The sequence below is a fragment of the Mustela erminea genome, chromosome 13 (assembly GCF_009829155.1).
Source record: "Mustela erminea isolate mMusErm1 chromosome 13, mMusErm1.Pri, whole genome shotgun sequence".
NCBI lineage: Eukaryota > Metazoa > Chordata > Mammalia > Carnivora > Mustelidae > Mustela > Mustela erminea.
The window spans coordinates 52,043,559-52,070,909 of NC_045626.1; the positions used below are offsets into that span (position 1 = coordinate 52,043,559).

The 27,351-nt window shown below is 35.3% G+C and overlaps 1 protein-coding gene across 4 annotated transcripts in view; it reads left to right on the plus strand.

The window, feature by feature from the left end:
• Nucleotides 1–24,073, plus strand: part of SMCHD1 (structural maintenance of chromosomes flexible hinge domain containing 1) — a 146,862-nt gene extending 122,789 nt beyond the window's left edge. For 3 of the 4 annotated variants that reach the window (XM_032309219.1, XM_032309220.1, XM_032309221.1), the window contains 4 exons: nucleotides 2,990–3,161; nucleotides 12,582–12,740; nucleotides 14,020–14,134; nucleotides 23,017–24,073. In XM_032309219.1, the coding sequence (XP_032165110.1) occupies nucleotides 2,990–3,161; nucleotides 12,582–12,740; nucleotides 14,020–14,134; nucleotides 23,017–23,041 (471 nt within the window). In that variant the 3' untranslated portion in view covers nucleotides 23,042–24,073. Of the gene's footprint in view, nucleotides 1–2,989; nucleotides 3,162–12,581; nucleotides 12,741–14,019; nucleotides 14,135–23,016 lie in introns of those variants that run through there. The other variant, XR_004277866.1, reaches the window with a different exon arrangement.
• The last annotated feature ends 3,278 nt before the right edge of the window (nucleotides 24,074–27,351 follow it).

Here is a 27,351-nt window from a genome sequence, read left to right on the forward strand (position 1 = left end):
GTAGTGTCCTTAGATACCTGATTGGAGGAAACACAGATTATATGTGGAAGAATTCATCTTTATCTTATACCTAAAATAATTCCCATATTGAACATAAGAGCCATTATTTTTAAGTATGTTTAATGCAGTTCAAGAAAAGTATTGAAAATGAGAAAAGACCAAGTTGACTTGAAAAGATAAATAGAGCTTCTAAAACTAGAAAATATCCATAAAAAAAAAATAAGACGCTCACTGGGAAGGTTAAATAGCTTAAGAGAGAATTAGTGAATTGGAAGGTAGATCAGAAAAATTGTTCAGACTGCAGCCCAGAGAGAGGGAAAGTAAGAAAAGGAGGAGGTTGAGAGTTCTGAAGGACAGAATGTGAAAACCTCAAATAGAAAATAAAATCTAATCAGACTACTAGAGTGGAGGGAGAAAAGGATCATAAGGTAGTATCTGAAGAATCTAATAGGTGAAAACTTGTTAGAATTGATGAAAAAACACCAACCAATCCATCCATAGCTTTAAAAAAGAAATGTAGGGGCACCTGGATGGCTCAGTCAGTTAAGTTGCCAGCTCTTGATTTCAGCTCCAGTCATGGTCTCAGGGATCATGGGATCAAGCCTCACATCAGGTTCCACAGTCAGCATGAAGTCAGCTTGAGGATTCTCTCCCTTGGCTCCTCTCTGCCCTCGCTAGATCTTCTCTGCCTCTGTCTCTAAAATAAATTAATAAACCTTTTCTTCTTCTCTACCTCTGTCTCTAAAATTAATAAGCCTTTTAAAAAAATAAATAAGTAAACAAGAATGTAATAGAGTGTATGTGACAAAAGCTGGGACAGTATTTGTTCCTCAGAATTGTGTAGCAAATAATGATTGCTTTCCTTCCTAAGTTTTGAATCAAGTCTTATCATTCCACCAGTTAAGTACTTTTCTAAAGCTTTTCTGAGAAAAGGCTTTTATGGCATCCCTTTGTAACTTTATTTTTGCTAGTGTTGGGTACTGTTTTCTCTTCCTGAATACTTCATATATATACTACTTCAGCCTGTCAGCTCCATAGTTTATGCCACCACCTCTTAGTCCACAGCCGTTTTGAATAGGTATTTCCCAGACCTGTAGGCTGAATTTGCAAAAGCTGTCATTACTTTTTTTGTCCTCTTGAGTGCTTCGAGGTGTAGAACCATGAGATCAAAGGATACTTTGAGAGTTGAAACTAACCATGAGAGTTGAAACTATCCATGAAGGATACTTTGAAAGTTGAAACTATCCATGAATAATATTTTCAGAATTGTTGTAGAAGGGAGCCAAACTCTCCTTTTTATTGGAGGCTTGTAATTCATCTGTTAACAAGAGAATGGACAAGTCAGAAAATAAATTTGAGTATGTTTGTTATTTAAGAAGGTATCAGATGCTTAAAAACATTTGCCTGAGTCCTGATAAATGGATAGTACATGACTCCACTTTGCATTTTTAATGTTCTCTTTTAAGAAACATATAAATCCAAAACAAAACTAAAATAAGATGTGATTGTTTGTAGAAAAACAAAATTATAGTAAAACAAAAAGATTGATTTCACCAAAGAGTTCACCACAGATTTTTTTCAAATAGGCATCTTATTGCATTTAAATTTTCTTTTTAAGATTTTTTTATTTTTAAGTAATCTCTGCACCCAACATGGGGCTCAAACTTCAAACTGCAAGATCAGGAGTCCCATGCTTTACTGACTGAGCAAGCCAGGAACCCCTTTATTTAAATTTTTTAAAAAGTATCCACTTCAGTGGGAAAACATTTGTAAAGTACCTTGAAATTATATTAAAATAATATATAAATAAAATAATAAATACTAGTCATGATTTTATTTTTTCATTTACTACTATTTTTCATTTTAAAAAATCAAATTTAATATTTTTATTTTTATAATTCAGAGACTAACCCCAGTATTAGATTGAATTAGGTATTTTTACATATTATTAAATTGTGTTCTTCAGTCATTTTTTAATGTATATGTTCTGTTTCATTGTGTGGATGTATCCTAATTTATATAACATGTTGAGACATGCAATATTCATATCTTTTATTAAAGCAATGAGTGCACATTGTTCACATCTGTGATTTTCCTTCAGAATAAATTCTTAGAAGTGAATTGCTGGGTCATGCAAAATGTTAAGCTTTTTAATACTTAACTACATTTCCTTTGAGATGTGCTGTCCCAGAAAAGATTAGTACAAGAAGACCTTTCTCCCCAGCTCTCCCAACATTCAGTGTGGTGTGTATTAACAGTTTGAGTAGTGATAAGATCTTACTTGAATTCTACTTCTCTCGTTCTACATTTTATTTTTGTCTATTTCCTAAACCTTTTTTGGAAGGCCATTCTTAAAGATCATGAAATACTAAATCCAATGCCTTTCTTTTATTCTTTGACTTCTCTGAAGCATCTAATTCTTTCCTGACCCTTCCTACTTCCCATTCCATGACTTAGGCTTTACTACATAATTCTAGTTCTCCCAACTATGATGTTACTAGCTCTTTTTTCTTCCCATAGTTGAAATTTTAGTATTATCCTCTAAAGATTCAGCCCTGTACTTTTCCATCTGTCTTCTTTAGGCTCATATTCTCTTTCTGCTTTCCTTTGGGCATCTGGAAAACTTTTATCTATCTAATAGAAGGAAACTGAGAGAATGATACTGCCTTGATACTGCCTGATTTTCAGAGCAGGGAGCTCTTTGGCTTCTCTCTTCCTTCGTCTTACCAATTAAGCCATCAGTTTGACTGTTTCCATTTGCATTGTCACTATTCCAGTTTAGGCTGACACTTAAGAAGTAATCTAATTCATCTCACTGCCTCTGGGTTTTTACCCCAGTTCATCTTACATTTTCACTAGCTTATTTTTGAACGTACTAGCATGATCATGTCATTTCTAACCTCTAAACCCTTAAGTGATTTCCCCTTTCTTAGAACAACTGAAATACATTTTATAGGCTCACTAATTAATATTCATTTGCTTACAATAGGTTGTTAAAATTACACACTGTCCTACACTGCTCACCAGAGATGGAGATCGCATTCGAAGTAACGGAAAGTTTGGGGGCCTTCAGAATAAAGCTCCTCCAATGGATAAACTTCGGGGAATGGTATTTGGAGCTCCAATACCAAAACAGTGCCTGGTCTTAGGGGAACAAATAGGTAGGTTGAACTAATTAAATAAAATTTCTCATTTGATTTCAGTCCTTTGTCTGGGGCTTATGTATTGATACTCTTACATGAAAAATTAACCAGTAAAAATATGAATATAATGTTTTTGTCCAATACTTTGAACTCTCTTGTATCAGGTAGTTTGGGATTATATAGAAGTAGATTTTCCTTCTTTTTCATTCTTCTTATCTTAAAGAAAATACTGTCCTTATCGAATGGTTTAGTATTTCATCACATCATCATACTTCTTTTTATATTAAAATTGGTAGCTGTCTAGATTACAACTAAAAACTTTAATTTTAGAGTGCATGACATGTGATTCCCTCCCCCAATTTGCCTTCTGCAGGCCTGTCCCCTTGTTTCTAGGCAGCCAGTGTAATTGCCTCTACATCTGTGCTCTGAAGTGCAGATACCTTATAGGAGGTCCCCTACAAGGCTATAACTTAGAGTCTGCTCTTTTATATAGTTCTAATATGCTTGGGTATCTACTTTTGTAGCAAGAAAGTAGTTTGTTGTCATTGTTAACTTTAAAAAAATTATTGACTACTCTAATAAGCACCTCTTAAAAGTGGAGTCATAAAGTATTTGTCCTTTTATGACTGGCTTATTTTGCTGAGCATAATGGCTCCCAGGTGCATCCATGTTGTAGCATATGTCAGAATTTCTTTTCTTTTTAGGCTGAATAATGTTCTCTTGTATCTATATACCCTGTTTTCTTAACTTTAGAATATACATATAGAAAAGTGTACACTTCATAAACACACAGCTTGGTAGATTTTCACAAAATGAGCGCTGCCCCTGTATTAAGGTATAGAACATGATCGATCCCACAGAAAGTCTCTCATGCACTCTTCCTGTCCCTGCCCAATCTCCTCTTGAAAGAATAACAACTTCCTTGACTTAAGACAGTATGTCTGTTTTCATACCTTATGTAAATGGAATCATGCAATGCATACTTTTTGGTATATCTTTGTTCATGCAACATTCTGTATATGATTGATTGTTTTCATGGCAGGATAATATTCCATCATATCAATATACTGTAGTTTATTTTTTTTTTTCTGCTGTTAAGGAACTTGGATTGTTTTCAGCTTGGAATTATTACTTCAGCCACCAACAATATTTAAAGTTAATAGTTAGGAAAGATGTGGGAGGGTTGTTTTGTGTTCTTTTATGATATGGTCAGTCGGGTGCAGGTGTAAGAGGAGACCCAGGAGAGAGTCTCAGAAAAACAAAGTGTAGTATACTCATAGGTATTAGAGACAGGGGGCATACCACTGATAGCCACATGGAAAAAAGCACAAATGTGGTGAGGAGGCAAAAAAATAAGAGCAAGGAGGGTGCTTAGGCCACAGCCTTTATTGAGGTTTCCATAGGAAAGGAAAGGCATGACGGGGCAAATGGCTTAGGATTGACTAGTTTGAATAATTTCAGTGGGCGATGGGCTGTAGGTATGGTCTCTCAGCAAAGGATGATGATTAAGGCAAAGGAATACTGCTTTTTGGGGTGCACAAGCCAGATAGAAGTGGTTTGGCTCTGGATTGGTCAGTTTGCATTCTAGCTAATTGGCTGGCCCCATAAGAGCCAGCCTTTAACCAGCCAGAAAGGTTTTAAGATGTCAAAACATCAGGGGCTCCTGGGTAGCTCAGTGGGTTGACCTCCTGCCTTCGGCTCAGGTCATGATCTCAGGGTCCTGGGATCGAGCCCCGCATCGGGCTCTCTGCTCAGTAGGGAGCCTGCTTCCTCCTCTCTCTCTGCCTGCCTCTCTGCCTATATATAATCTCTGTCTGTTAAATAAATAAACAAAACCTTTAAAAAAAAAAAGATGTCAAAACATCATAATACACAGAAAATTAAAATTTTATATGACATAAAGGCTCATACTTCTGCTTATGATGTCAGTGAGTACACGCAAAAATCTTCGCTGTAGACAATAACTGAACATCTAAACAAACTGTAAAAAGTAAAAAGAGAAACACAGTTCACTCAGGGCTAGTGAATCAACATTAAAAGATTCAACCCATATCAGTTGAGCACTACAGTTTATGGCAGTGGTTCCCAAGCAAAATAATTACCTGTGGAACTTTAAAAATGCATAGCTGTCAACTGACAATTTGCAGTTTCCCTGGGCATCTCAATGTTAGTATAACAGTATGAAGCATTATCTATAGGTTTTGGGAAGAAAACATTTGATCAAAGATTTTTGTGCCCTTGTTGGGTTATCAAGTATGTAAAGTTAAAAAATAATGCAAGGATTTAAAATATAGCATCTGCATGTCCTTCTTGGTAGATATCTTAAAAAAATATGCTGTACATGCAGACTAATGAATCAGCATTAAGAATTCATTTATTAGGGGCGCTTGGGTGGCTCAATCCGTTGAGCATCCAACTCTTGATATCTACTCACGTCATGATCTTAGGGTCCTGAGATTGAACCCCTAAATTGGGCTTTGTACTCAGCAGGGAGTGTGCTCAGGATTCTTTCCCTCTGACTCTCCCTGGCATGTGCCATTCTCTCTCACTCTCTCAAATAAATACATCTTTTTTTAAAAAACCTTAAATACTAAACAAATGATTTAAAAAATCAAATGAGATCATTCAAGATTATTGATACATATAAAATGCTTTTGGTTATAAGCAGTAGCAACCAGCCCTGACTGACCACTTTAAGCAAAACAGGAATGTACTGGCAGGAAACTGGAAGAAATCACTGATTCAAAGATTGGAAACAGCCAAGACAAAATCAAGGATGACTTTGTGACATTCAGCAACCTTGAGTTCCTTGCACCTAGACTTCAGTTTGCACTTTTTAACATGCTCCAGACTGTACAACTCCTAGGAGAAGGAAATTCCCTTCTTAAATCAGTTGGCCATAGGAAAGATCAGATAGAAGAGAGCTTTGAGAAACGTTTCTTGTATATTGTGGGATGGTTTGCCAAGAAAAAGCAATTTTAAGCTAGACTGTCACCACAAAAATTGTCTACTAGTGTCTTCTAAGTAATTATATCTATAGTGTTTTGCATTATAGTATTTGATATGAGGTATGAGCAAATAAATCAGAGCACAAGATGAATAAATGAGTGTGTACATGTTATAAAATAAGGTTATTAAAAATAAGATCTTGAATAACATGTGAATACATAAATTTTTCCACTAGAAAGCAAAGACACTTAGATTTTAAAAATCTAGTCCCAGAACGTATAAAAATTTTGTCATTTTTTGCTTATTTGTTTAGTGCTTAATATATGTCAGAAGTATAGAAAAATTAGATGGAGTAACAAGAGAAACTATGGGAATTTAAATGACTTGCACAGTGCCACATGATCAGTAAACTAAAAAATAGGAATCTCTTATGTAAAGGCTGTGTCTGACATTTATGTTCTTTATAAGGAATCTCCTAAACAAAATATAAAGTGAAATAAATAATTAACAAAAATGTCATGTAAACATTGAATAGAAGAAATCGCCAGTAATGCATATTAATGCCAAAACTAACCTCAAGGTAAAGGCACTAAAAAAGAGCAAAGATAAATTCATTTTGATAAAGATGTATTCCACACCACAGGTACAAAACTTAATAAACTTGATGTGATAAAATACAGAACCAGAATTTTTAAACTTGCAATAATAGAGTTAGAAGTATTGTTTTGAGGAACCATTTTTCCATGACAGGTTATTAGTCAAAAACATAAAGAATTATCACCTATTAAGTTGCATTACCAGCACTTTCTTAGGTCTTTATAGAGTATGTACATAATTTCAGAGGACCAAGTTGCTACTCAACAAAATGAGACTACAAATTTTAAAAAGCAGATCTTACCCAGCGTTTTGTAGCGTGATGTAATGGAACTCTAAAAATAGCTATTCCTTTCTTCCCAAAGTAACTACCCCAAATACTGGACCTTTAGAAGAAAGTATTTTGTCAAAAAAGAAAAAGTTTAAATGAGCATCACATATTAGATTTAGGAGACATGAAGACACCTGAGATCAAATATCAAATCTATAAGCTGAATGTTTTATTAGTAAATGAGAAAGCAAACTAATCATTCAAATCAAATGACAGGGAAAAATACATTTCAATAAGCAGTGCAACCAAATGTATTAGAAAAAAGAACCTTGTATTGAGTATATAATTCCTAGAGGCAGTCTTTCGGCAAGAACAAATACAAGAGGAATATTGGCTCAGAAAATTCTATTCAGACTTAGAGATTTCTTAGATTTTTATATTATAACTATATTTAGCATCTCCAAATAAAATGGACTAAATTGTAGAAAATTGCAAACAAAATTGCTTTAAATAAGGCAGAAAACTTAGGTAGACCATTACCTGAAGAAGTGTTCAAACTTTAAATTGTTGCATAATATAAATATGGAGAATACCCAGATCATCTTACAAAATAAAATAGTACAGAAAAAGAAAACTAATATTACCATTCTTCAGTTGTGTTCAGGAAGTTCTTGGCATGGTTAAATAGAAAATGAGTTTAATAGTGAAAGGAATAGTTTAATGGCCTTATCTACAATGATTTTGCCCAAAATATGTGTATAGCTGACTTAATTTCTTTCTAGTCTGGTCTTTAGTGTTCTACCTTCAGAAAGAACTTCCTTGATGACCCTATCCAAAATTAGAAGAGTTTTTTGATATAGAAATACTAAAAGAAATGAGCAAAGAAAATAATTTATACTTTTTTTTAAAAGTTTGCATGCAATTTTAAGGCACCTTGGAGAATATAGAAAGACAAATGACAAACTGGGAAAAATTGCAACATAAGGTAGAAATAGGTGTTATAGCCCTTACTATTAAAACAACCTTAAAAATCAAGAAAAAAAAGCAAAGATCATAGAAAAATAGATGATATAAATAAGCAGTTGTCAGTAGAATAATAGTATTTGAAGGCTTACTTAGGTATTGGATACTTTATTAAGCTTGTCACTGGAATGATTTCATTTACTGCTGCCCTCCTCATTTGATAGATAAGGATGTTGAGGCTCACAAAGGTTAGAGAACTTTCCCAAGTTTGAAACAATATATGTATTCATTTGCATGACAAAGTGAAAGAGTAGAAAGAAAATTGTTTCTAGATTACATAACTAAGGTAATTTTCTTCTCCATTATCCTTTTCTTTTCTTTCTTTCTTTTTTTTTAAAAGATTTATTTATTTATTTATTGGACAGAGAGAGAGATCGCAAGTTGGCAGAGAGGCAGGCAGAGAGAGGAGGAAGCAGGCTTCCTGCAGAGGAGAGAGCCCAGGACCCTGGGATCATGACCAGAGCCGAAGGCAGAGGTTTTAACCCACTGAGCCACCCAGGCACCCCACTCCATTATGCTTTTCTATATGTTTTTCCAGATCTGACTCAACAGTATGTGTCACTTTTCATAATCAGAAGTGGTTCTAATTGTTTTTAATAACTCATGTTCTTTGAACCAGTAATTGATCTTCTGGGGAACATGCTTAAATAAACCATCCAACATACAGACAAGACTTTTTTTTTTTTTTTTAAGATTTTATTTATTTATTTGACAGAGAGAGATCACAAGTAGACAGAGAGGCAGGCATAGAGAGAGAGGGAAGCAGGCTCCCCGCTGAGCAGAGAGCCCGATGCGGGCCTCGATCCCAGGACCCTGAGATCATGACCTGAGCCGAAGGCAGCGGCTTAACCCACTGAGCCACCCAGGCGCCCTTTTTTTTTTTTTTTTAATAACTCAAATGAATATTGAAAATAGCACTGTTTTTCGGGCTAAACATTAGAAATGTTAAATACTTTACTTGAATTTAGAATCTGGGAAATGCCTATTACAATGTTGAAGATGGTTTGAACATACACATGCAAATATCTTATATGTTAAAAATTAAACCCGTGAACTTTGGGAAATGAAAAATAAGAAAGTAAGGTGGGATACCTGGGTGGCTTAGTCGTTAAGCATCTGCCTTTGGCTCAGGTCATGATCCCCCTTGTCGGGCTCCCTGCTCAGCAGGAAGCCTGCTTCTCCCTCTCCCACTGCTCCTGCTTGTGTTCCCTCTCGCTGTGTCTCTCTCTGTCAAATAAATAAATAAAATTAAAAAAAAAAAAAGCGGGAGATAGACCTAGTGATTTCCCCCCCCAATCATCCTTTTCTATATTCTAAGTTTTTTATAGAGATCTTATATAGAAATACATTTTAACAAAAAGTATTAAAATAACTCTGTGTATTGTAGAAGCTAAGATATGAAAGAAAGAGTTGTTGATAGCAACTGAAGAAAGGAAAATCCTTTTAAAATAACCAATAATTAGTTAATATATAGCTTATTACTGTGACATCATCAAACTCATTAACACTTTTATTATGTCCATATATTCCAAATACGTATTATATGTGTGGCCAGCTTAGAGATTATTATACCATGATTAATTCATTCTGCTTAACCTCTCAGTTATTACTACCCATTTATTTTGTTGGTATTGTTTTAAGTAAAACCATTCTTAATGTTGTTAGAGGTAGTGACCAAGATTATTTAATTGCTGTAGCTTTCAGGGTAAGGATATTTTGGTTTATTCTGCTACAGAAGTAAATAAAGCATTAACAGTGAACTCCCACAGACCTATCATCTAGCTACTCTTACTTCATTCATAATCCTCTTACCTCACAACTCGCCTCTGGCCTCCTCTCCCCTGGTCAGTTATTTTGGAATAAATCAGAGGTCCTAGTATATTTTCCCTCTTTTCTTCTTGTCGTCATAAGTGCTTATCAGGTTTTTGCCTAATAAAATTCCAAGAATCATGTAGAATAGAAAAGTTTGGGGCGCCTGGGTGACTCAGTGGGTTAAGCCTATACCTTCAGCTCACATCATGATCTCAGGGTCCTGGGATTGAGCCCCGCATCGGGCTTTCTGCTCAAGAGGGAGCCCGCTTCACCCCCACCCCTGCCTGCCTTTCTGCCTGCTTATGATCTCTGTCTGTCAAATTAATAAATAAAATCTTTTAAAAAAATAAAGTTGAAGAGACCTAAATATTTAGTAAAGTCTACCCATCTAACTGCTTGAATCTTCTAGTAGTAAAAACGTTGCTTCTGCCTCCTAAGCAAACCTTAAATACTGCCTAATACCAGCCCTTCAGATTTCTTTCAATTCCTTTATATTATTTTTAGTAGCTTTGCTTACATCATCATTTGTCAGTATACAAATATGTATCATACAGAAATTAATACATTGTATTTTGAGCTTTCTTCCCTTTCTATGAATTAAATTTTTAAAGTATTTTTCTGTTCTCACAGTAAAGCTTCATGTTTTTTTCCCAGGTAACTGAATTTTTCAGGCAACATATAAATGTTGTTTGAAATCTAAAATCGTTTACAAACAAAATTAATTGTGAATTTTGAATTTTTCTCTTTGGGAAAATTCTATTCAATGAGTTAGGAAAGACTTTTTTAGACACCATGGAAAATAGAAGTTCTATTTCATATACAAAAAATTGGGGGTTAATAGGGCATATTAAGTTAAGCTGCGAAAGGGTGCCTGGCTGGCTCAGTTGGTAGATGTAAGTTTTGATTTCAGAGCCTTGAGTTTGAGCCCCACTTTGGGCATAGAGAGTACTTAAAAAAAAAAAAAAAAAAAAACTGGTACTGTCTATCTTATGTATAAAATATGAACCTACTCTTAGTGCTGCATTTAATGGGAGATATTTAACATTCCATCTTTCTGCTTATAAATAACAGGACCACTGTCTATTAAAGTACTTGAATATACTAATTTCTTGAGTATTTAAAGGTGGAAGAACCTTGTAACTAACTTATTAAGAAACAGGATATCAGACTCATCACTATAGAGAATGAACTGATGGTTACCAGAGGGGAAGGGAGTTGGCAGATACATTAAATAGTGATGGGAATTAAGGAATGCACTTGGGATGAGCACTGGTGTTGTCTGTAAGGGTTCAATTACTATATTGTACACCCAGAACTAGTATTACACTGTATGTTAACTGGAATTTAAATAAAAACTTTTTTTAAAAATAGCCTATCTAGCTCTAATTGTCTAACATTTTGTGTATTATCTTCTGAAGAAGGACAGCATCACTGTTACACAGGTGTAGACATAATTTCTTAACTCATTCACACACAAAATAAGTTTTGTTTTGCAGTGTTTTACTATGTAAAGAATGCACTTCACTATGTGAAGAATAAACTACATAAAGTAAGAAAACAATATGTTACTATGAAATTAGAAGTACCACATCAGACAAGAAAACTAACCTTTTTTTTCTACCTTTAAAAGTTCTCAAAGAGTCATAAAGAATTAAGGATCATAAGGACCTTGTCATTGCTCAGTTACATGTAGAATCTGTTTTTAAATATATGAGCGTACACAGATGTACGTGAGTGTGTATTTATTTGCTCGCTCATCAGAATGCTAGTCCTCTTATTGACCCTTAAAAACTATAGATTTCATTTTATATTTCATGTTATATCCAATAGACTTTTAAATAATTTCTTCCACAGTTTTATATGTAAGCTAGTGTATACATTAAATATTTGGTGTTTGTATGTCCTTTTCCATGCATATTGATCATCTTTGTGTATAACCAGAGTGTCAAAGAGCCAAATAGTAAAATTTGAGGCTTTGTGAGTCAGGAGGTAAAATTGAAGGTATTATGAGGGTATTTATACATTTAGAATGTAACCATTTAAAACGGTATAAAGCATTCTTATCCATTGACTAATTTGCTGACCCCTGAATTAGAGTACAGCCACTGCATTTAATATTTAGTGTCTAATCAAACAGGCAAAAAATAGCCTCAGACCTTGAATGCTATAATACATTTTTAGACATTGTAATTTATAGAAAGTTAAGCTTTTTGAAGATTAAGTATTTTGTTTTTGAAAGCTTTGTTTAAGGTAATGGTCATATCTGCTGTAGTGATTTTTGAGAAATATTATATTTTTAAAAAAATTTTTAAGTCCTCCCTGTGCCCAGTATGGGGCTCAAACTTATGGCCCTGAGATCAAGAGTCGCATGCTCCACCAACTGAACTGAACCAGGTGCCTCTAGCAGTGCTGTATTTAATGTATTTGCCACTCAACTTGTCTGTATGGAATTACATTGAGTAATGAATATCAAACAGAATGTAAACATTGACTAAGAGAGTGATCCAATTCACAGAGCACTTTTACATAGAAAGCTCTTTCCTGACACAGAAATGTATTAAAGTCAAGCAGGTGAAAAAAATTAAAATTTATAAAGCACTGATTTTGTGCTGGGATCTAAGCAGCATTTTTATTTTGTCTGTTTACACTGAACAAAGTATTGTGGCTTTAAAAGTAGTTGCCACATGTTACTATAACATAGTACCCATTGTTGCTAATTCTTCTTTCTTTAAACACTGACTTGATACAGTGTCTGTCATTTTAATCAGACATCTTTGGTTTCTTTGCAGATCTTCTTCAACAGTATCGTACTGCTGTGAACAAATTGAACAATGTGATAGAGGACCTTAACCGTCAGTTAGAGTACCTTCACACTCCTGATATGAAGAAGAAAAAACAAGAACTTGATGAACAAGAGAAAAATCTGAAACTGATTGAACAGAAACTAGGTTTGTGCTTGCTTTTTGTTACTTCTGTTTTCTCTTCATGAAGACAAATATTTATGATTAGAGTTGAACTCCAAGAAGAAAGAATGTGAATGACCCATGACTTAAGTTGACACTCTTGTCCTCCAAGCCATCTTTTTCTTCTTTTAAGTCTTTTTTTTTTTTAAGATTTTATTTATTTATTTGACAGAGATCACAAGTAGGCAGAGAGGCAGGCAGAGACAGAGAGAGAGGAGGAAGCGGGCTCCCCACCGAGCAGAGAGCCTGATGTGGGACCTGATCCCAGGACCCTGAGATCATGACCTGAGCTGAAGACAGAGGCTTAACCCACTGAGCCACCCAGGCACCCACCTCCAAGCCATCTGATAAGTGATTGTAGGCTTTTCTCTTGGCAGGAGTAGTAGGAAGCATTCTCAATATTATTAATTTGTTTTCTGTAAATTAAAGTAGGTTCGCTTTTCTTGTAATAATCTCAGTCTTTTATTTATTTTTTCTGAGTCACCATACAGTACATCATTAGTTTTTTATGTAGTGTTCCATGATTCATTGTTTGCATATAATACCCAGTGCTCCATGCAATCCGTGCACTCCTGAATACCCACCATCAGGCTAACCCATCACCCTACCCCACCCCAAAACTCTTCATTTGTTTCTGGGAGTCCATAGTCTCTCATGGTTTGTTCCCTACTCTGATTTCTCCCCCTTCATTTTTCCCTTCTCCTAGTGTCCTCCATGCTATTACTTATGTTCCACAAATAAGTGAAACCATATGATAATTGACTTTCTCTGTTTGACTTATTTCACTTAGCATCTAAGAACTTCTCAAACTCAACACCCAAAAACCAGATAAGTCAAAAAATGGGCAGAAGACATGAGCGGACACTTCTTCAAAGAAGACATAAAAATGGCTAACAGACACATGAAAAAGTGTTCATCAGTGGCCATCAGGGAAATTCAAATCAAAACCACATTGAGATACCAACTTACACCAGAGATAGAATGGCAAAAATTGACAAGGCAAGAAACAAATGTTGGAGAAGTTGTAGAGAAGGGGAACCCTCTTACACTGTTGGTGGGAATGCAAATTGGTGCAGCCACTTTGGAAAACAGTGTGGAGGTTCCTCAAAAAATTAAAAATAGAACTACCCTATGACTCAGCAATTGTACTACTAGGTATTTACCCCAAAGATACAGATGTAGTGAAAAGAAGGGCCAGGTGCACCCCAATGTTCATAATCCCAGTCTTTTAAAAGTTCATTTTTTACATTTTTTGTCTTTACAGGTATGACTCCCACACGTAAGTGTAATGACTCATTGCGCCATCCAACAAAGGTTGAAATGACAGATTGTCCAATTCCTCCTAAAAGAATGAGAAGAGAAGCTTCCAGACAAAATAGGTGAGTTTATTGTAACCTGAGAGTTATCATAGATCTTGAGTCATCATACTTAATAAACAGCATGCAGATGACTGGGTGGTTTGGTCAGTTGAGCATCTGACTCTTGATTTCTGCCTGGATTGTGATACCAGGTTCATGGGATTGAGCCCCAGGTCAGGCTCCACACTGAAGGTGGAGCCTATTTGGGATTCTCTCTCCTTCTCCCTCTGCTCCTCCCCTTTCACACTCACTCTCTTTCTCTCTCTTTGTCTCTCTAAAAAAATAATGATAAAATAAACTTCTTAAAAAAATAAAAATAAAAGCCAACATGAATTTATTTCTGATTTCCCCCTTGAGCCAGAATTAGGGGTTTTATTTTGTTCTATAAACTAAGTGATGAATAATGAAAATAAAACATAATTATTATATTCTTCTAGGCTATACCAGTTTTCTAAATGATTTTTGCTAATTATTTGGAAATGTTTATCATTTATGTTTTTTTTAAAATCAGTGTTAAGATTTAAATTGCTTTTCTGTTGTTTGGCTTACCTTGCAAATACACCACATTCTGCTTCATAAGATCAGCAGCTTGCTAAGTTAGAATATACAAAACCATTTGCATGTTATTTATTTAAAATTCACATATAATAGTTGGTTTGGAAAATCAGATACCATTTACATAGCACACCAAAATCCCAGCAAAGTTATCTGTAGCCTAACTCAATTTTAAGAAAACTGTCTTTTGGTGTTGCCTGGGTGGCTCAGTTGGTTAAGTGTCTGCCTTTACCTCAGGTAATGATCTTGGAGTCCCAGGATTCCTGGGATCAAGCCTCCCATCAGGCTTCTGCTCCTTCCTCTGACCACCCCTCCCTCATGCTCTGTCTCTCTCTCAATAAATAAAATCTTTAAAAAACACACACACACACACAAAAGTTGTCCTTTTTAGATTAGATGTTAGTAAGGCCACCCTATAGGAGGATACCATGGTACTGGGGTTTCTTGTACATTATTTCCAAAGGTTTAAATATGGACTCTGCCGGAAAAAGTGTCTCATATTGACCTTCGAGGAGTTTCTTTGAGACTGTGGTATTTGAATTGGTATCCCATGCCCTATCCATCTACATATTCTACATTTATTCAATAGTTACTTGAATGTTTATTTTGTGTTATGTATTGCTGGGTGAGTAAAAGTGGCATGGTTCTTGCCTCCTCATGGAGCTCTATAATACTGTGCAGAAGGATAATTCGAAAAAGTAAATATTTTCCTGTGTACAATAATGTTAAGTTCTGTAAAAGAAAAAAAGGATGAAATTATATAAAATGGTGGGGAAAGATGTCAGGAAAGATGCATTTTAGCAGAGAACTGAAGGATGAAAAGCTACCAGTCACATAGGGATTGGTTTCAGTCAGAGGGGAAAAAAATAAATATGGAAGTTCTGAAAAAGAAGCGAGTACGGCATGTTTGAGGAACTGAAAAGATGCTTGTATGGCTTAGACATGGGAAGAGGGAGAAGCAAGAGTTTTGGAGAGGTAAGCAGAAGCCATTATCTGCATTCCCAAAAGAGAAATCTGTGTTGCAAAAAATTGTGAGGTAAAATTCTTTATGTCACTGATATCTCTTGAATACCAAATACTGTATAAAAGTAAGGGGGAAGGATCGTGGAATAGCTGCCTTTAAAGTAAATTAAGGAGGAGAGCTACTGAAATGGTAATGAGATTATAAGAATGTAGTAGTTATCAATATGAGAGAGGTGTTTCCCACATGGGTATATGAATGATGTATATGAATGTTTATTATGGGTACACAATACATAGAAATTATTAAGCTGACCACTGAAAGTATGTTGGGGCAGTGTAGCATCAGAAAGAATCTTTGGAATGGATTTAAACACCTATAATTTTTACAAATCATGAGTTCAGAATGATGCAAAAGAATCCTTACTGATGATCATTGGCAGTTGCTTACGCACCAACTCATTATTATAAAAATTGGTATATCCATATAGTAAAAACGTTCTTTTTTTTTAAGATGTATTTCTTTCAGAGGAAGTGGGTTGGGTTTGGGGGTGGCCAGAAGGAAAGAAAGTAGACTCTGTGCTGAGCAGGGAGCCTCATGCAGGGCTCAGTCTCAGCTCCCTAAGATCATGCCTGACCTGAAACCAAGAGTCAGACATGTAACTAACCGCACCACCCAGGCACCCCCTTTCTTTTTTTTTTTTTTTTAAGGTGTGTTCTTACTTAAATGAACTGTTTTTCAGGATAACCAAATAATTGAAGAAAGTTCTTTTTTGTGTGCATGTGTGGAAGCGTAAGGGTAGTATTTAGTGATTCATGAGTTTCATGTAACATCCAGTGCTCATTACTTCAAGTTCCCTCCTTAATGCCCATCATCCAGTTACCCCATCCCACCAGCCACCTCCCCTCCAGCAGCCCTCAGTTGGTTCCCTGTAGTTTTGTTTTGTTTTTAACATTTTACTTATTTACAAGAGCCAGCGCAGAGGGAGAGGAAGAAGCAGACTCCTTGCTGAGCAAGGAACCTGATGCGGGACTTGATCCCAGAACTCTGGTATTGTGACCTGAACCAAAGGCAGTCGCTTAACGGACTGAGCCACCCAGGCACCCCATTCCCTGTGGTTAAGAGTCTCTTGTGGTTTGCCTCACTCTTGTTGTTTTTGTCTTACTTTTCCTTGAAGACTTTGTCTTTCTTTCTTTTTTTTTTTTTTTTTTTTTTTTTTAAGATTTTGTTCGTCAGAAAGTGCACAAGCAGGGGGAGTGGCAGGCAGAGGGACAAGCAGGCTCCCTGCTGAGCAAGCAACCTTCAGGACCCTGGGATCATGACCTGAGCTGAAGGCAGACACTTAACTGACTCAGCTACCCAAGTATCCCAAGAAAGTTCTTTACAGAAGTTCTTCTTTTAAAAATTCTTTATAGGGGTGCCTGGGTGGCTTAGTCCATTAGGTGTCTGCCTTCATCTCAGGTCATGATCCTAGGGTCCTGGAATTGAACCCCGCATTGGGCTCCCTGCTCAGTAAGAAGCCTGCTTCTCCCTCTCCATCTGCTTGCGGCTACCCCTACTTATCCTCACTCTCTGCCAAATAAATAAATAAAATCTTTTAAAAAAAAAAGTTCTTTATATAAAGAATAAAATGTAAGAGGCATGATAAATTTGCAACATGATTTTGCCACCCCTAATGCAATAGTAGATCTCAGCAATAATAATAGATATTTTAAATGATAAGATAGAAAGTTGATGGGGAAACTTAATAATGTAAAGATCAGCTTGATATACCTGAATCCACTGATTGATCTTAGCAATACTAAAAGCGGGACATTTGCTATTATTTGATTGAATAGGAAGTAACCGGAGTCCAATAAGGCTTCTAGGAAGTAGTAAGCACTCCAGAAAACTTTTTTCTTTTGGATGGTATGTAAATGGTAACCTCCTCGATGCTTGGAAAGGAGGTTAATTCATTGCAAAGAATAGATACTATAAGGCATAAGAGGTTAAATCTCTTATTTAACTACAAGTGTACAGGAAATAAGGGAAAGTTTATAGGGGAAAGTTAGATGATACCACGAGGAAGTATCAGCCAAATCCAGAATGTCAAGAATGGAACATAGCACATGACAAATGACTTTTGTTAATGGAATTGGTGCCATAAAAGAAGAATAGGAAGAAGGATGAACTGTTTGACATAGAATAAAAATGATTGAAAAGTATAAGAAACAAATGCAATGTGAAGTCCTTGTCTGGATTCACATTTGAATCTTTCAGATGACAACTTTGAAAAAAATTGGAGAAATTTTAGTATCACCTGGATATTAGATATATTAAGGAATTATTTGTGTATAACAACATAATAGTATTTACATTAAAATAAATATATTGTTAGAAATGTGTACTGAGGTAGTGGTGAAATAACATGATATCTGGGGTATACCCTGAAATACTGCCAGAGAGATAAAAAAAAAAAGTGTGACAGGATATCAAAACAAGATTGGGAAAAATATAAAATTATTGCAGCTTGAAATAGGAGTTTATTATATTGTTCCCTTTATTTTCATGTAGGTTTACTATAATTGTTTTGCAGTTTCTTTATTTACTTCAATTTATTACTTAAGTAATCTCTACACCTAACATGGGGTTTGAACTCATGACCCCAAGATAAAGAGTCACATGCTCTTCTGACTGAGCCAGCCAGATGCCCCTACTATAATTTTTAAAGAAGTGGTTTTTTGTTTGTTTTGCTTTTGTTTTTTAAGTAATTTTTTTAAAGATTTTTTATTTATTTGACACACAGAGAGAGATCACATGTGGGCAGAGAGGCAGGCAGTGGTGGGGTGGAAAGCAGGCTCTCTGCTGAGCAGAAAGCCCGGTGTGAGGCTAGATCCCAGTATTCTGGGATCATGACCTGAGCCGAAGGCAGAGGGTTTAACCCACTGAGCCATCCAGGCGCCCTAAAGAAGTGTTTTATTAATTTATTTATTATGGTGAGCATATTTCCAGTTTTCTAAGAGACCAGGGAGGAAATTCCTGCCAAACAGTTCTAGACTAATATACATATTCTTGAAGCTGTACTGTAGCCTCAGCATTGAATTAGCCCCAAACTTTGCCATTAATACAGTACAACTACACATGTCACTGATTTGAATTTTGTTAATTAAGATTTTATAACAATTCAGAGGTAGTATGAGCTAGAGTTGATTTTTTAGTTTATCATTATGTTGTTAGTAGTGGTAGTATCTCTTCACTGAAGTCATACATATAAATAAATCAAATGGTATATAAGATTTAGTGTTGCATTGTAATGTAAGCCACATCTGTGGCTTTAAAGTTTCCTGGGAGCTGTATTAAAAAGAAACAGAAGAGAAAAAAAAAAATAGAAGAAGAAGAAACTGTGAGACTTTTTTAAATAATTATTTTAACCCAGTATACAAAATATTATTGTAACATATAGTGTAAAACATTTCTTGAGATACTTTAGATTTTTTTTTCATATAAAATCTTAGAACTTCAGAAGACAGCAAATCTCTAAGAACTAGTTATATGGCAAGTGCTCCAGAGATACACACGGCTAATGGTTAACTCAGTTGGAGAGCACAGTGATAAAAAGAGAGCTTATGATGATGAAATCTTAGATCCTATGCATCTCACTCATCTTATTCCCCAGAAGCAACCTTTGCTTTAACTATTTAGTTTTGGTTATTCTGTTGTTGCCGATCTGTTTTTCACATACTCTGTCCATCTTATCAGCTTTAAGATAGTACGGCTCACCCACCCCCTTGTGTGGACGTCCATATTGCCTGGCCCACCTGAGGACTTCTGGACTGAATTGTTTGGAAATGTTTTAGAACTTTCCCTCTGTTGTAATATTATTTAGGTATAGTCTATCCTGCAATCATAAGCAAGTCCTCCATGCTTTTTTCAAAGGTAGAAAGCTGTAAACCACACATACATTATTTTGGCTATGTAAATATTTAGTACTAAGCAGAGTTGTGTCATAGGATTACATTGACATCCCTATAAGATTCTAGGCCAACAATTAGTGTTCCAAATGTCAGGATCAAATAAGTCTTTTTTACTGTATCAGTTTTTTAAAAACATGTTAAATTTTTAACCCAGTCGCTGTTTAGACTGTTTCTTGGATATTGTTAATTTTTCTGTACTTTTTAATTTCCTTTTTTTTTCTTTTTCCTTTCACTGTTTACCTTCTTTTTTTTTTTTTTTTTTTTTTTTTTTTAAGAATTTATTTGAAAGAGAGCAGTCATGAGTTGGAAGCGGGGTAGAGGGGGAAAGAGAGGGTGAGAGAGAATCTCTCAGGCTGAGTCTGCACTGAGTGCAGAGCCTGACACGGGGCTCAATCTCACAATCCTGAGATCATTACCCGAGCCAAATCAAGAGTTGACGCTCAGCAGACTGAACTACCGAGGCACCCTGTTTCACTGCTTACCTTAATCGCATACTCTTCCTATTACTACAGTGACTAGTAAAACTATACCTAAGTCTCATGGATCTTCTTTGGCTACTCTTGGGTTGAATCTGCTGTTTCTTGGATTCCTTGTGTTTCTCTCCTATAATATAAAAAGTGTACAAAGAAACATGGAGCCCTTGTGTATCTGACAAAGCCTTCATTCTGCCTTAACATTTTTTTAAGGATTTTATTTATTTATTAAAGCATATGAGAGGAAAGGGAGGGGGAGATAGAGAAAGGGAGAGAATCCTAAGCAGACTCTGCACTGTGCATGGAGCCCAACTTAGGGCTCGATCTCACAACCCTGAGGTCATGACCTGAGCCAAAACCAAGAGTCATACTTTTAACTGACTGAGCCACCTTGGTGCCCCCTGCCTTCACATTTGATTGAAGTTTTCTTGGGATAGTGGGATAGAAACTAGTCTAGAGTATACCAAAGGAGGAAGAACTGGGAGATAGTCTAGAGACAATGGGAGACAATCTGTTTGATGGAACCTGGAGAGAGTGTAGACTCAGGGGAACAAAAGAGAGGGGATGGGAGGAAAATGGAAAAGGAAAGGAAACCACATCCTAGGAATATGCCAAATTTTCAGCCCCAAATTCTGAAAGTTTTATTTCCTTGTTCCCAAGTATTAAAGATGCCACCACAAAGTTAGATAAAACTGGTAGTTAATTAAATGTTGGCATATTGGCTTCGGGTTAGTTGATGGCACCCTCAAGCCTTATCTCATGCTGGTACCTAGGGAGCTAGCAGCCTGATAGTTGGCTCTCCAGCCATGTGCTTGTAAAGCAGAGCCTGCTGGCCCATGGACCCTGCTCTGTTCTGTCCTACCTAAAATTTCCACTCAGAGGGACTTGATGGAAAAATAGTTCTGGTTTTTGTAGAAGAAGAAATAATGCAGGCCAGAACCATAATTCTTTTTCTTAAGTGTAATTGTACAGATAAGAATCATCATGCATATGAAGGGAGTCACCAAGGTATGAGAAAAAGTCTAAGATAAATAGTAAAACCATCCCTGGAAGATGATTCAATGGAACTTTAAAAAAATTTTAATTCCTAATTAGATTTTCAGGGGGAGTTATATTCACAAAATTCAGTTTATTATTAGGAGAAAGATATAGCCAGGATAAGATAACAGATTATAAACTGTTGCAGAAATAAAAATTTCAAAAGACTAAAGTCAAACTTCCCAGAAAAATAGAAAAAATATTTTTTTTCTATTCTTTGTGAAGACAAAGAAGGAGACATAGAGAATCAATTCTGTTACGAATCCTGGAAAGTTAAAAAAAAACAGAAGCAAAAATGTGTGGAAGAGAATTTCCCAGAGATAAATGAAAGGGTCCACTGAAAGCCCAGCACAATGAATGACAAATGATGTACCAAAATATATTTCATAAGTAAAATTTTAGAATATTGAAGAAAAGGGGAGGAGCATAAATGTTTCCAGAGAGCAAAATACAACCATATTGCCGACACAGATTTGACACAGAAAATAAACACAAAAAGTTAGCCATTTTTGTTTAGCTCTGTTTTGGCAGTGTTAGAAGTTATAGGTTGGGGGTGCCTGGGTGCCTCAGTTGATTAAGCAATCAGCTCTTGGTTTCTGCTCAGGTCATGATCTTACGGGTCATGTGATCAAACCCAGCGTTGGGCTCCACAATCGTTGAGAAGTCGGCTTGAGGATTCTCTCCCTCTATCCACTTGTGCACACTCTCTCTCTCTCTTTCTCATAAATAGTGTTAAAAAGAGAAGTTTTAGATTGAAAATTTCGTATATTCTACCCCGTGGTTTTCTCCCCCTTTGCATCCTGTTTTTCTTTGGGAGATTTAAAGTCAGTTTAAATTTCCATTTAAAAAAAATTCTTTTTAAGATTTTTTTTATTTTGGAGAGAGTGAAAGGGAGGGCCAAGGGAGAAAATCTCAAGCAGACTCCCTGCTCAGCTGGAGGTGGGGCTTGATCTCACAACCCTGGATCATGTTCAAAACCTGAGCAGAAACCAAGAGTTGGTAGCTTAACCGACTGAACTACCCAAGTGCTGCTAAAATTTAAATTACAGCGTTTGGGGTTTTTTTTAAGATTTTACTTATCTATTTGAGATAAAGAGTGAGAACACACAAGTAGGGGATGGAGGGAGAAGAAGGCTCCCCATTGAGCAGGGAGCCCAGTGTAGGACATGATCCCAGGACCCTGGGATCATAACCTGAGCCAAAGGCAGACAGTTAACTGATTGAACCACCTAGGTGCCCCATAAATTACTGTTTAATTAGTAATTTCCTCATTCTTAATCTCTGCCAGTTCTCTGTAGATCTTGAACTAATAATTCTTGTGCAATCTCAAAAACTTCAGAGCATTTGAAACAAAAATATCTTGGGATGCCTTGGTAGCTCAGTTGGTTAAACATCTAACTCTTGATTTCAGCTCAGGTCATGATCTCATGTTTACTGTGTTCATCTCTGTATGAATGGAATTATGGCTTTTTAATGTTTTTCCTTTTGCTTGTCCTTATTTTGTGACTTTTCTGAAATAAGCATTATAATTCTTGTTTATTTTTAAAATAGAAATTTCATTTAAGGAAAGGGGAAAAGAAAAGTGAAAATGAATATACCATTCATTTTCATTCATTTCACTCATATATTCAATGAATATACCCTTCAAAAGAAAAATGAAAATGAATATAACATTCCACAGAACTGTCGTCCAAATTGTTTCATCTTTACTCTGTATGTTAAGTACTGCTTTTATTTTGAGGACTTTTTGTATGTGATATACATATGACAAGTAATGCTATACAAGAATTTAATTAAATATGTTTATACCAAGAATTATAATTAATGAAAATAGTTCCATTTGGTTTTTAACCATCTAGGTCTGCTGAGGGAGTTTAGGAAAATTGTGGTACATAAAATTTTTTTCTTTTCCACATTGACCAGGATTATAACCAAATCAGATGTATGAACAGTTACAGAGAAGAGGGGGCCATTGGTCTCATGAAGAATGCCCTGCCTTCTGCAGCTCTGTTTCAGAAGACCAAGAGGGTGACTTACCAGATTGAATATTTCTGGGGATGATACAACTATCTGGGCATGCATTTCCCTATCAGTCCAGATGGGACTGGAAACAGCCATTCAATTTTATGAATCTCACTGGACAGTATGGATTTACTGGAATTATTCCAGTCATCATGCCCTTTGGTTGTCATTATCTTGCAAATGTGTCAGAGGAAAATTTGCAAATATGGCAGTGACTGTAAAACTGGCACATGGCATTTATTAATCCTGAAGAAAAGCATATGTACTATTTTTCAGTATAATTATCATGGATATGCTAGAACTATTTCTTGAAAACAAGCCTTTTTATTACTTCTGTGTGAATTTATTTAACAAAACTGTTTTGTCTGTTGTGTCTAAGGAAAGTTCTAGAGGTTAGGTATTTAATTGTAAATATGTGAGGAAACTCTTAATGAAGAATTCAGAATAAAAATAGAAAAAGCACAGGTATCTGGGAATTCATTTGTTAAGATACATGAGAAAATGTTAAATTGAGGAGTGAACTTGTGACAGCAGTAGCATTTTAAATTTCTAAAGACTTATCCTGTATATATATGTAAAAAATGCAGCAGCACCAATTTTTATAAGTATTGTTTGACTTTATTAATACTAGATGATATAGTCTCAGCCTTAATTCTACATTTTCATTATTTTGTAATTTTTTATTACTATTTTTAAAGGGTTAAAGAAGTCGTACACTCCCACGTTAATGTAATAATAGTCTGCTAGGAAGTTGCTGCAAAAACGTTCAAATTGTGTATTAATTCAGGCTAATGTATGTAAATGTCTTTGTGTAAGTCCAGGACTATTGGTTTGTGAAGTTACTTTGTAAGGAAATGCTTTTGGTACAGTTTTGTGTCCCAGGAAATGTGTGTGTTTTTTAATCCTTTCTGAAGATAACAGTGAGGTTAATAAAGAGGATTGTTTCTTCCCTGTTAAATAAGTGTTTTCCTTTTTTAACATTGAAAGCTTTATAAAAGTTACTTTGGTAAAAATGATTACTATATTGATTTATCTTTATAATTGGAAGTCATTTAACTGTTGAAGAAGGAAATGAATTGGCAATAGTTTAGCTAAAGGAAAGACTGGATTCCTTTTAAATGACTCTTGTTCTTACCAGTTAAATGTTAGTGCTAAAAGAGTTCCATCTTCTAAATTGTTTATACCTTTGACTATATGAATTAGTTATTTACAATCACTGTGAAATGGGTAAGATGGTTATATTTTTAGTATGTAATTTTCTAATAATACTTGTTAGTAGAAAGTTTGCATTTGTGTCCTTTTTGTGCTGTCAAAATATCTTCAGTTATATCAGCTAAATATTTTCATGGGATCATCTCTTCTTCATGACTGTAATTTGTAAAATTATACATGTTTATTTGAGATTTTTTTGCATGTCTGTTGAACACCTAGTATGTCTTTTGACTTCAAGAAGAGGTTGCTACTTTTCATTATCACATACAGGTTAAATTTAGGAATAGATTGGTAGCAACATTAAAATTCATTGTAGGACATTCAGCCTTAAAATATTAATTATCTTAAATATAAGGTGAAGTTTCTCCAAATCTGGCTTTGTGCAAACAATTATTTCATTTACAGATTCATCAGTAACCTTTGTGTGGCAATATCTTACTGTCTAAAATTAATTCCCTTTTGGAGAGTGATCAGATTGCTGTTAAAGGATCACCTGTCCCAGTGACAAACAATTCATAGTATAGACAGACATTCTTAAATATATTTTATGTTAAGAAGCCTAAATTCAAGATAAAATAATGTCTGATAATATAAAATAGATTCCCAATATTCTGATTCTTTAGACTATGCTCCAATAAATGTGGAATAGAAAATACTAATTATATCTCCATAGAGTACTGTATTTAAATCTTTGCTAATAGCATTTGTGTACATCTACTTTTCTCACTTGTGTTTCTCCCCCACTGCTACTTTTTTTTTTTAATTAAGATTTTATTCATTTATTTGCCAGAGAGGGAAAGAGAGATCACAGGCACAAGTGAGGAGCAGTAGGCAGAGGGAAAAGCGGGCTCCCTGCTGAGCAAGGAGCCCAATGCAGAACTCAATCCCAGGACCCTGGGAACATGATCTGAGCTGAAGGCAGATGCTCAACTGACTGAGCCTCCCAGGCATCCCTGTCGCCCTCCAGTTACTCTTAATTCTATTTTTTAGTTCTTGAGAGAAACAGAACTTTGTATTTCATTTTTCTATATTTGTATTTTAGTAAGTTTTATTTTAGAAAGAATTATGTACCTTGACTATGTACTTGATAGTCCACTGGGGAAGATTTTTTTATTGGTGTACTTAAATGTAATTGGAATTCAGTTTTATACTTTAAAATAGCAGGAAGAAAACCAGTATAGAATGAGACCATTACTTACGTTGTGCTAAAAATTATAGGGTAATATTTAAAAGCCAGGGGAATCTTTGTATTTTTATATCATTTAGATTAGAGTTCTGTGAAACATTTAGTGATAAGTGGTTAGCAAGTTTAGTGAAAAAGTCTATTTCCATGCTTTTAAAGACCAGAAGTATGTTATGATTTGTTAAACTTGTTACATATTTCTTCTCTTCAGTAGTTTTGCGGAGTGAACTCACTGAAGAACTGACAAGTCAATCATGGATCCTTTTGTCAAATACTAATGAAAAGTCAAAAGAATCATAAAGAAACCAATCAGATCTGTTTAAAAGATATAATATATTGAACTTTGGCTATATTTGTATTAAATATGCAGGTGCTAATTGCCTAATGTTTTATATAGTAGAATTAAGAATGGAAAACAATTTCATAAGACCTTTATAAATATGAATCCTGAGATGCTTCAAAATTTAAAACCAAAATGTTGGCCGTAGTAGCTTGAAATACAGCATGATTTTTTTTTTAATTAATTTAGTTATTTGACAGACAGAGAGTACAAGTAGGCAGAGCAGTAGGCAGAGGGAGAAGCAGACTCCCCGCTGAGCAGGGAGTCCAATGCGGGGCTCGATCCCAGGACCCTGGGATCATGACCCAAGCCGAAGGCAGTCGCTCAACAGACTGAGCCACCCAGGCGCCCCTACAGCATGATTTTTATTGCAACACTTATAAATTCATTAATTTAGCAAATACTTATATCTGCTATTCTGCAAACCAGTGTGTCTAACCTGTGCAGAAGATAATAGCTACCAATTAATGAATAGCATGCTGAATAAAATATTTATATACATTATTTACAAAAGACACATTAGATTAAAAACACTAAAAAGATGGAAAAAGATACATTGTGCAAACAGCAATCACAGCAGATTTGGAGTGATACTAATATACAAAATTGACACGTTATTAGATATATGAGGGACATTTTATAATGATAAAAAGGTGAAGCCATTAGGAAGATGTAACAATTATACGTGCATCTAATGACAGAGTACCAAAATACATGAAGCACCAACTGACAGAAATGAAGACAATTCAGCAATAATAGTTGGAGACTATATGCCCTGTTCTCAATTATGGATAAAACAACTATACCAAACACACTAGAAGACTTGGACACTATAAACCAACTAGACTTAACAGACATATAGAACATGGCATCCAATAACAATATATATTCTTCTCAAGCACACAAGGAATATTTCTCATGATAGACCATAGACTAGAGCATAAAACCTTTAAAAATTTAAAAGGACAGAAAAAATACAAAGTATGTTCTCTGATCACAATGCAGTCATATTTGAAATATATAATGGAAAATGGAAACTCACAAATTGGGAAACTTAAACAAGACTATTCCTAGGTAACCAATGGGTCAAAAAAAATTTTTTTAATTCATGAAATACCTTGAGATGAGTGAAAACACACAACATATCAGAATTTATGGGATGCAGGGCACCTAGGTGGCTCAGTGGGTTAAGCCTCTGCCTTCAGCTCGGGTCATGGTCTCAGGGTCCTGGGATCAAGCCCCACATCGGGCTCTCTGCTTAGCAGGGAGCCTGCTTCCCCCTCTCTCTCTGTCTGCTGCTCTGCCTACTTGTGATCTCTCTCTCTCTCTGTGTCAAATAAATAAATAAAATCTTAAAAAAAAAATTTTATGGGATGCAGCTAAAGCAGTGCTTAGTAACTTAGAGCTGTAAATGACTAAGAAAGAAAAAAAATCTCAATAACCTAATCCTTTACCTTAAAAGAGAAAACTGGATTTAAGCAGGAAGAAAATAGAGATTAGG